Source organism: Haemorhous mexicanus, chromosome 35, assembly GCF_027477595.1.
Source record: "Haemorhous mexicanus isolate bHaeMex1 chromosome 35, bHaeMex1.pri, whole genome shotgun sequence".
Lineage (NCBI taxonomy): Eukaryota > Metazoa > Chordata > Aves > Passeriformes > Fringillidae > Haemorhous > Haemorhous mexicanus.
The window spans coordinates 739,791-749,272 of NC_082375.1; the positions used below are offsets into that span (position 1 = coordinate 739,791).

Consider the following 9,482-nt stretch of genomic DNA (forward strand, 5'->3'; position numbering starts at 1 on the left):
GTGGGTTTGGGGTGTGTGGGGGTGTGTTTGGGGGTGTGTTTGGGGTGGGTTTGGGGTGTGTTGGGGGGTCCCAGGGCCGGGGGCACTGACTGAACTCGATGAGCAGCTTGCCGTAGCCGCGGCGCTGGTACGGGGGCAGGGTCAGGATGCAGGCCACGTTGTAATCCTCGGTCGACTCCTTCTCCTGCAGGAAAGCCCAGGAATGGGACCCCAAAAACCCCTGGGACCACCCCAAAATCCCTCCTGGAGCTCCCAGAATCTCTCAGCAATCTCCAAACCCCCTTTTTCCTACTCCAGGACCCCCCAAGACCCTCCCCAAATCCTCTCTTTATCCCCCTTCCCCACCCCTCCATCCCTCAGGGCTCCCATCCTCTCTCTGCAAATGCCCCAAAACCCCTTCAAATCCCCTCCAGACCCCCCACATTTCCCCCAAATCTCCCCAGACTCCTCAAATCCCCTCCAGACCCCCAAACCTTCCAAATCCCCCCCAAATCCCCCCCAATTCCCCCCCAGACCCCCTAAATCCCTTCCAGACCCCCCAAATCTCCCCCAAATCCCCTCCAGATCTCCCAAATCTCCCTCAAATCCCCCCCAGAACCCCCCAAATCTCCCTCAAATCCCCCCCAGACTCCCCAAATCCCCCCAAATCCCCTCCAGACCCCCCAAACCTTCCAAATCTCCCCCAAATTCTCTCCAAATCCCCCCCAGAGCCCCCAGACCCCCCAAATCTCCCTCAAATCCCCCGAGACCCCCTAAATCTCCCTCAAATCCCCCCCAGACCACCGAAATCTCCCTCAAATCCCCCCCCAGACCCCTCAAATCCCCCCCAGACCCCCCAAATCTCTCTCAAATCCTCCCCCAGACCCCCCAAATCCCCCTCAAATCCCCCCCAGACCCCTCAAATCCTCCCCCAGACCCCCCAAATCTCCCTCAAACCCCCCCCCCGACCCCCCAAATCTCCCTCAAATCCTCCCCAAATCCCCTCCAGACACCCCAAACCTTCCAAATCTCCCCCAAGTTCTCTCCAAATCCCCCCCAGAGCCCCCCAAATCTCCCTCAAATCCCCCCCCGACCCCCCAAATCTCCCTCAAATCCCCCCCAGAACCCCCCAAATCTCCCTCAAATCCCCCCCCGACCACCCAAATCTCCCTCAAATCCCCCCCCGACCCCCCCAAATCTCCCTCAAATCCCCCCCAGACCCCCCAAATCTCCCTCAAATCCCCCCCAGACCCCCCCAGCCCCCCACCTTGGAGAAGTAGCCCACGATGTGGAAGCCTTTGCAGTCGTACTCGGTCATGACGTAGAAGAGGAAGGGGTCGGTGTCGTAGTAAAGGGTCTTGTGGTCCAGGAAACACTTGGCCAGGAGGCAGAGGTTCTGGGAGTAGCTCTGGGGAGGGGTCCCGGGGGGGTCAGCGGGGTGGAGGATTGGGGGGGAGCCCCCCAGGACCCCCCCAGAGCCCCCCAGAGCCCCCCGACCTTGTTCTTGCGGCCGTCGATCTCGAAGAAGGAGATGGTGCCCTTGCGGTAAATCTCGTTTGCCGGGGGGGTGCCGCAGGTCACACTTGGTCTGGGGGGATTTGGGGGGGGGGTTTTGGGGGTTTTGGGGAGTTTTGGGGATGGGGGGAGGGAAGGGGAATATTGGGGGTGAAAATGGGGAGGGAGGAGGGGAGAAAAAGAGAAATCGGGGAGAAGAAATGGGGAGAGAGGGGGGAAATTTAGGGGGAGGAAATTGGGGGTAAGGGGGTGTCCAAATCCCCAAATCCCCCCTAAAACTCCCCCAAACCCCCCAACACTGCCTTCAAACCCCCCAAAATCCCTCAAACCCTCCTGAAACCCCCTCAAACTCCCCAAAACTCCCTCCAAACCCCCTGAAACCCCCTTAAACTCCCCCAAACCCCCCAACACTCCCTTCAAACCCCCCCAAAATCCCCTCAAACCCTCCTGAAACCCCCTCAAACTCCCCCAAAACTCCCTCCAAACCCCCTGAAACTCCCCCAAATCCCCAAAACTCCCCAAATCCCCCTAAAACTCCCCCAAACTGCCCTAACTCTCCCTGAAACCCCCCAAACCCTCCTGAAATTCCCCTAAGACTCCCCCAACCCCCCCAAACCCCCCTGAAATCCCCCAAATCCCCCCGAAACCCCCCCTAAGACTGCCCCAAACCCCCCCAAATCCCCCAAAACTCCCCCAAATCCCCCCGAAACCCCCCTGAAACCCCCTGAAACCCCCCTAAGACTCCCCCAAATCCCCCCAAAACCCCCCCAACCCCCCTTGAAACCCCCCAACCCCCCCCTGAAACCCCCCAAATCCCCCCCAAAACCCCCCAAATCCCCCAAAACCCCCCCAAGACTCCCCCAAATCCCCCTGAAACCCCCCCAAACCCTCCTGAAACTCCCCTACGACTCCCCCAACCCCCCCAAATCCCCCCAAAACCCTCCCAAACCCCCGTCAAACCCCCCAAACCCCCCAAAAACCCCCCAAAACCCCCCGAACCCCCCCCAAATACCCCCTGAAACCTCCCCAAAACCCTCCCAAACCCCCATCAAACCCCCCAAACCCCCCTGAAACCCCCCCGAAACCCCCCCGAAACCCCCCCAAAACTCCCCTAAGACTCCCCCAACCCCCCCAAACCCCCCCGAATCCCCCCCAAATCCCCCCTACGACTGCCCCAACCCCCCCCGAAGCCCCCCGCGCCCCGGGCCCGTTACCAGGTGCCTCTGGAGGCAGCGCAGGCTGTGGCCGTACTTGAGGCAGAACTCGCACAGGTAGAGCACCGGCAGCCCGGTCAGCTCCTGCGGGTAGGGCGAGAAAGTACCAGGGCTTGAGGCGGTGCCGGCCCAGCTCGATGCACTCGATGTTCTTCATCCTGGTGACGATGTCGTCGTGGCTGCGGTCCGACACCAGGCTGCCCGTCATCCTGGGCGCCGAGGGGGCCCCGTCCGACGAGTCCTGCGAGTCCTGGGGGGACAGCGGGGTCAGGATGGGGACACGGCTGGGGGGACAGCGGGGTCAGGGATGGGGACAGGGCTGGGGACAGGGGTGGGGGGACAGCGGGGTCAGGGACGGGGACAGGAGTGGGGACAGGGGTGGGGACAGTCCTGGGGGGGACAGTGGGGTCAGGGATGGGGACAGGGGTGGGGACAGGGCTGGGGGGACAGCGGGGTCAGGGCTGGGGACAGTCCTGCGAGTCCTGGGGGGACAGCGGGGTCAGGGCTGGGGTCAGGGCTGGGGACAGGGCTGGGGACACGGCTGGGGGACAGCGGGGTCAGGGATGGGGACAGGAGTGGGGACACAGCTGGGGACAGTCCTGCGAGTCCTGGGGGGACAGGGCTGGGGACACGGCTGGGGACATGGCTGGGGGGACAGCGGGGTCAGGGATGGGGGACAGGGCTGGGGACACGGCTGGGGACACGGCCAGCCCCAGTGGGACAGCAGGGACAGGACCAGGGACACAGCCAGCCCCGGGACCGGGGCGTTCCCCTGCCCTTGGCTTGAGTTTTCCCATTTCCCGCTGATTTTTGTCAATTCCTGCTTCGCTTTTTCCCATTTTCAGCCCATTTTCTCCTCTGTCTCTGCCTCAGTTTCCCTGTCCCCAGGTGCTCGTTCACTTTTTCCCCATTTCCCTCCTCCCCTCCCCCTCGCAGCCCCTCCCCCCCCGCTGTCCCAGGTGTGTCCCCAGGTGTCCCCACCTCGTCTGTCCCCAGGCACGCCGATTTCCTCTTCCGGCCCGGCTGAGCCGCCACCGCCCCGGCGAGCGGAGCCGTTCTGGGGGAGAGGGGGGTCAGCACCTGCAACCCCCAAAATCACCCCAAATCCCCCCAAAATCACCCCAAATCCCCCCAAAATCACCCCAAATCCCCCCAAAACTGCCCCAATCCCCCCAAACTGCCCCAAAATCACCCCAAAACTGCCCCAAAATCACCCCAAACTGCCCAATCACCCCAAAACTGCCCCAAATCACCCCCAAACTGCCCCAATCCCCCCCAAACTGCCCCAAATCACCCCCAAACTGCCCCAATCCCCCCCAAACTGCCCCAAATCACCCCCAAACTGCCCCAATCCCCCAAAACTGCCCCAAAATCCCCCCAAAACTGCCCATATCACCCCAGAAATCCCCCAAAACTGCCCCAATCCCCCCAAACTGCCCCAATCCCCCCAAACTGCCCCAATCCCCCCAAACTGCCCCAAATCCCCCCAAACCCTCCCTGCCCTCCCCAGTCCCCCAGAATTCCCCGGATCTGGGATCCCCCCAGGCAGTGGGGTGGGGTTACTGGGCAGGTACTGGTGTTACTGGTGTGTTACTGGAGTGTTACTGGTGTTACTGGTGTGTTACTGGTGTGTTACTGGTGTGTTACTGGTGTTACTGGTGTGTTACTGGTGTTACTGGTGTGTTACTGGTGTTACTGGTGTGTTACTGGTGTGTTACTGGTGTGTTACTGGTGTGTTACTGGTGTTATTGATGTGTCACTGGTGTGTCACTGGTGTTACTGGTGTGTCACTAATGTTACTGGTGTGTTACTGGTGCGTTACTGGTGTTACTGGTGTTTTACTGGTGTGTTACTGGTGTGTCACTGGTGTTACTGGTGTGTTACTGGTGTCACTGGTGCGTCACTGATGTTACTGATGTTACTGGTGTGTTACTGGTGTTACTGGTGTGTTACTGGTGCGTTACTGATGTTACTGGTGTGTTACTGGTGTGTTACTGGTGCGTTACTGGTGTGTTACTGATGTTACTGGTGTGTTACTGGTGTGTTACTGGTGTGTTACTGGTGTGTTACTGGTGCGTTACTGGTGTGTCACTGGTGTTACTGGTGTGTTACTGGTGTGTTACTGGTGTGTTACTGGTGTGTCACTAATGTTACTGGTGCGTTACTGGTGTGTTATTGGTGTGTTACTGGTGTGTTACTGGTGCGTTACTGGTGTGTTACTGGTGTTATTGATGTGTCCACTGGTGTGTTACTGGTGTTACTAGTGCGTCACTGATGTTACTGGTGTGTTACTGGTGTGTTACTGGTGTTACTGGTGTGTTACTGGTGTGTTACTGGTGTGTTACTGGTGTTACTGGTGTGTCACTGCTGTCACTGGTGTGTCACTGGTGTGTTACTGGTGTTACTGGAGTGTCACCGGAGTGTCACTGGTGTCACTGGAGTGTCACCGGAGTGTCACTGGTGTTACTGGTCCGTACTGGGAGGCCGGGCTCACCTGGGGGAACACGGAGGCCTGCGAGGTCTCGGTGGGGGCGGGGACGGGCGTGGCCGGGGACACCACCTCCACCTTGCGCTTCTGGGACCAGTTCAAACCAGTTCAAACCAGTTCAGCTCATCCCAGGCCCTCCCAATTCATCCCAGTCCCTCCCAGTTTGTCCCAGTCCCTCCCAGTCTATCCCAGTGTTCCCAGTATGCCCGAGGGAGGGGAGGCTCAGGGGACACCCGGCTGTGGGGACAGGGATGGGGACAGGGTGACAGGGACACCCTGGGGACAGGGACACCCTGGGGACAGGGATGGGGACAGGGTGACAGAGACACCCTGGGGACAGGGACACCCTGGGGACAGGGTGACAGGAACACCCTGGGGACAGGGACACCCTGGGGACAGCACGGGTGACAAAACCGGGACCTGCCAGGGGCCATTTCTGGGCCACATTTGGGGGCAGCTGGGGACACTGGGGGCACTGGGGAGACTGGGGGACACTGGGGACATCTGGGGACCCTGGGGCCTTGGAGCCGCTGTGGACACTGGGGGCATTTGGGGACATTTGAGGCCATTGGGGACCCTGGGGACCCTGGGGCCATCTGAGGACCCTGGGGGGACACCTGGGGACATTTGGGGACCCTGGGGACCCTGGGGACACTGGGGGACATTTGGGGACACTGGGGACACTGGGGACATCTGGGGACCCTGGGGCCTTGGAGCCACTGGGGACACTGGGGGGACACCTGGGGACATTTGAGGACATTTAGGGACCCTGGGGGGACATTTGGGGACCCTGGGGCCATTGGGAGACCTTAGGAGACATTTGGAGCCATCTGGGGACCCTGGGGGGACATCTGGGGACATTTGAGGACATTTAGGGACCCTGGGGGGGACATTGAGGACATTTGGGGACCCTGGGGACATTGGGGACACCCCGGGGGTTACCGTGGGGCGCTGGGGGGGCTCGGCCTCGCTCTCCTTGGGCAGGTGCAAGCGGAGCGTGATGGGCCCCGGCCCCGCCGGTGGCCCTGCCGGTGGCCCTGCCGGTGGCCCTGCCGGTGGCCCTGCTGCTGGCCCTGCTGGTGGCCCTGCTGCTGGCCCTGCTGGCCCTGCCGGTGGCCCTGGTGGCCCCGGTGGTGGCCCCGGTGGCCCTGGCAAACTCTTCCCGCTGGCGGGGGCCACCGGCAGCGCCAGCTCCAGGCTCTTCCTCTGCGCCGGGAGGAAGAGGAGGGTTTAGGGGGACACGGGGGGGGACACGGAGGGGACACGGGGGGGACAAAGCCACCGCGGCTCGGGGCCCTCCCGGCACCCCCGGGTCCCCTCCCCGGGGATGGCCCTTGGTGGCCCCAAGGGCTCCTAAAGGGGGCGAGGTGGCCTCGAGGGGACAGGGGTGTCCCCAAGGGGTCAGGGGTGTCCCCAGGGTCCCCTTAAAGGGGTTGGGGATGTCCCCAAGGGATCAGGGATGTCCCCAAGGGATCAGAGATGTCCCTGAGGTCCCTTAAAAGGGTTGGAAATGTCCCCAAGGTCCCCTTAGAGGGGTCGGGGATGTCCCCAGGGTCCCTTAAAGGGGTTGGAAATGTCCCCAGGGTCCCCTTAGAGGGGTCGGGGATGTCCCCATGGGGTCAGAGATGTCCCCAAGGTCCCCAGAAAGGGGCTGGGGATGTCCCCAAGGTCCCCTAAAGGAGTTGCAGGTGTCCCCAAGGGGTCAAGGGTGTCCCCAAGGTCCCCTTAGAAGGGTCAGAAATGTCCCCAGGGTGCCCTAAAGGGGCTGGGGATGTCCCCAAGGGTCCGAGGTGGCCCCTGGGTGGGTCCTGGGGATGTCACCACCCCCCAAGGGGTGTCCCCAGGGGATGTCCCTGCCGTGGGGGGTGAGTGTCCCCCCCCCCGAGGGGGTTTGGGGACTCCAGGTCTGTCCCCAAGGGCTCCGAGTGTCCCCTGTCCCTGTGTCCCTCCCCACCGTGTGTCCCCTCAGTGCTCAGTCCCCCTGTCCTTGCACTGTCCCCAGACTCTGTCCCTCCTGTCCCTCCTGTCCCCACCATGTCCCCGTCCCCATCCTGCTGTCCCCAGAGCCCTCTGTCCCCCCGGTGTCCCCTCGATGTCACCTGTCCTCCCGGTGTCACCCATTTCCCCCAGTCCCCTTTTCCCCAGTGTCCCCCATCCCCTCCCCGTGTCCCCCTCTGTGTCCCTCAAGTGTCCCCAAGTGTCCCCTCACCGTGTCCCTCCCATGTCCCCAGGTATCCCCAGTGTTCCCTCCAGGTGTCCCCCCCATGTCCTCAAATGTCCCCTGACCGGGTCCCTGTATCCCCCCCACCATGTCACCCACGTCCCCATGTCCCTGTCACCCCCGTGTCCCCCTGTGTCCCTGTCCCCCCCCCCGAGTGTCCCCATGCCCCTGTACCCCTCCATGTCCCTGTATCCCCCCCGTCCCCTTGTCTGTCACCGTGTCCTCATGTCCCTGTGCCCCCCCATGTCCCCCTGTCACCCCCTGCCCCCTGTCCCTCACTGTGTCCTCATGTCCCTGTGGCCCGCCCATGTCCCCCTGTCACCCCCTGTCCCTCACCATGTCCCCATGTCCCCGTACCCCTCCATGTCCCTGTGCCCCTCCATGTCCCCCGGTGTCCCTCACCGTGTCCCTGTGCCCCCCTGTGTCCCAGTCCCCCCGGTGTCCCCGGCATCCCTGTGCCCCCCCCGTGTCCCAGTCCCCCCGGTGTCCCTGTGCCCCCCTGTGTCCCCGGTGTCCCTCACCGTGTCCCTGTGTCCCCCCCGTGTCCCAGTCCCCCCAGTGTCCCCGGCATCCCTGTGCCCCCCCGTGTCCCAGTCCCCCCGGTGTCCCTGTGCCCCCCCCGTGTCCCAGTCCCCCCGGTGTCCCTGTGCCCCCCCCGTGTCCCAGTCCCCCCGGTGTCCCTGTGCCCCCCCCGTGTCCCCAGTGTCCCTCACCGTGTCCCTGTCGGGGGAGCCGGGCCGGGAGCCGGGCAGGCCGTTCTTGGTGGGGGTCTTGGCCTCCTTGCGGGGCACCTGCACCCGCTTCAGGTCCAGCCGGTCGTGGGTCACCCACTCGTCCAGCCGCTTGTTGACTGGGGACAGGGGACACACGGGCCGTGGTGGCACCTGGGGTGGCACCCTGGCAGCCCCCGGTGTGCCCACCCCGGCCCCGGGGACACGCAGGGTGACAATGGCACCCCAGCACCCACCCAGCCCTGGGGACACGCATGGTGACAATGGCACCCCAGCACCCACCCAGCCCTGGGGACACGCAGGGTGACAATGGCACCCCAATGTCACCCATGACCCTTCAACGACCCTCGTGACCACCCTGTGTCCCCCTGTGTCCTTGTGTCCCCCTGTGTCCTTGTGTCCCCCTCATATCGCTGTGTCCCCCATGTCCCCCTCATATCCCTGTGTTCCCGTGTCCCCCCCATGTCCCCATTCACCCTGTCCCCCCCCATGTCCCCTGTGTCCCCCTGTCCCCCTGTCCCCTGTCCCCTGTCCCCTCACAGTCGATGTAGTGCACGTAGAACAGTTTCCTGCCGCTGATGTCCTTCACGCTCAGGATCTCGGCCAGTGCTGCAACGAGAGGGGGGTCACCACCGGCCCCCTTCTGGGGACCCCCCCCGGGACCCCCAAACCCACCCAGGGACCCCAAATTCCACCCAAGGACCCTAAAACCCACCCAGGGACCCCAAAATCCCCCCCAGGGACCTCCCCCCAGCCTGGGCTGTCCCCAAACCCCCCCGGGACCCCCTCATGTCCCCAAACCCCCTCGGGACCCCCGACACCCGGGGCACAGGCCACGCCCCTTTATTAGACCACGCCCCATAGAGCTCCACCCCTCCACGCAAACCCCTCCCACCGCCCCGCCCCTCCCGCCCGCTTCCCGCCCTTTCCCTCAGCCCCCGCCCCCTCCGCAGACCCTCCCCCGTGCCCTGATTGGCTGCCCCCCGCGATAAGCCCCGCCCCACTCACGCCACTCATCCTCGTTGTCCTGGTTACGGCGCAGCACGGGCAGGCGGCAGCCCTCGGACACCTCCCCCTGCGGGGGCGGGGCCTCGTCAGGGCCGGGAGGGCCCCAAAACCCCCGCGGGGGGTTCGGGGGGTCCCCGAACCCTTCGGGAGGCTCCCGGAACCCCTCGGGAGGGTCCCCCGAACCCCCTGCGCGCTGTCCCCCCCCGCCCGCTCCCCCACCTCCGCCATTCTCCTCCCGGCCTCCGCTTCCGGCCGGCCCGACGCGCTTCCGGGATGCGGCCACGCCCTTTCCGCTTAGGCCCCGCCCCGGCGCGCGGCCCCGCCCC

The 9,482-nt window shown here is 64.1% G+C and overlaps 1 protein-coding gene across 1 annotated transcript in view; it reads right to left on the reverse strand.

Annotated features, from left to right (window-relative positions):
• The window catches only part of KAT5 (lysine acetyltransferase 5), a 14,490-nt gene extending 5,041 nt beyond the window's left edge, over window positions 1–9,449 (reverse strand). Inside the window, 14 exon segments of the mRNA XM_059872290.1 lie at window positions 91–184; window positions 1,247–1,387; window positions 1,477–1,536; window positions 1,538–1,567; window positions 2,709–2,810; window positions 2,812–2,958; window positions 3,690–3,746; window positions 3,748–3,765; window positions 5,203–5,283; window positions 6,139–6,402; window positions 8,131–8,267; window positions 8,689–8,757; window positions 9,157–9,223; window positions 9,376–9,449. Coding sequence (XP_059728273.1) covers window positions 91–184; window positions 1,247–1,387; window positions 1,477–1,536; window positions 1,538–1,567; window positions 2,709–2,810; window positions 2,812–2,958; window positions 3,690–3,746; window positions 3,748–3,765; window positions 5,203–5,283; window positions 6,139–6,402; window positions 8,131–8,267; window positions 8,689–8,757; window positions 9,157–9,223; window positions 9,376–9,384 — 1,276 coding nt within the window. The 5' untranslated portion in view covers window positions 9,385–9,449.
• Between the last annotated feature and the right edge of the window lie 33 nt (window positions 9,450–9,482).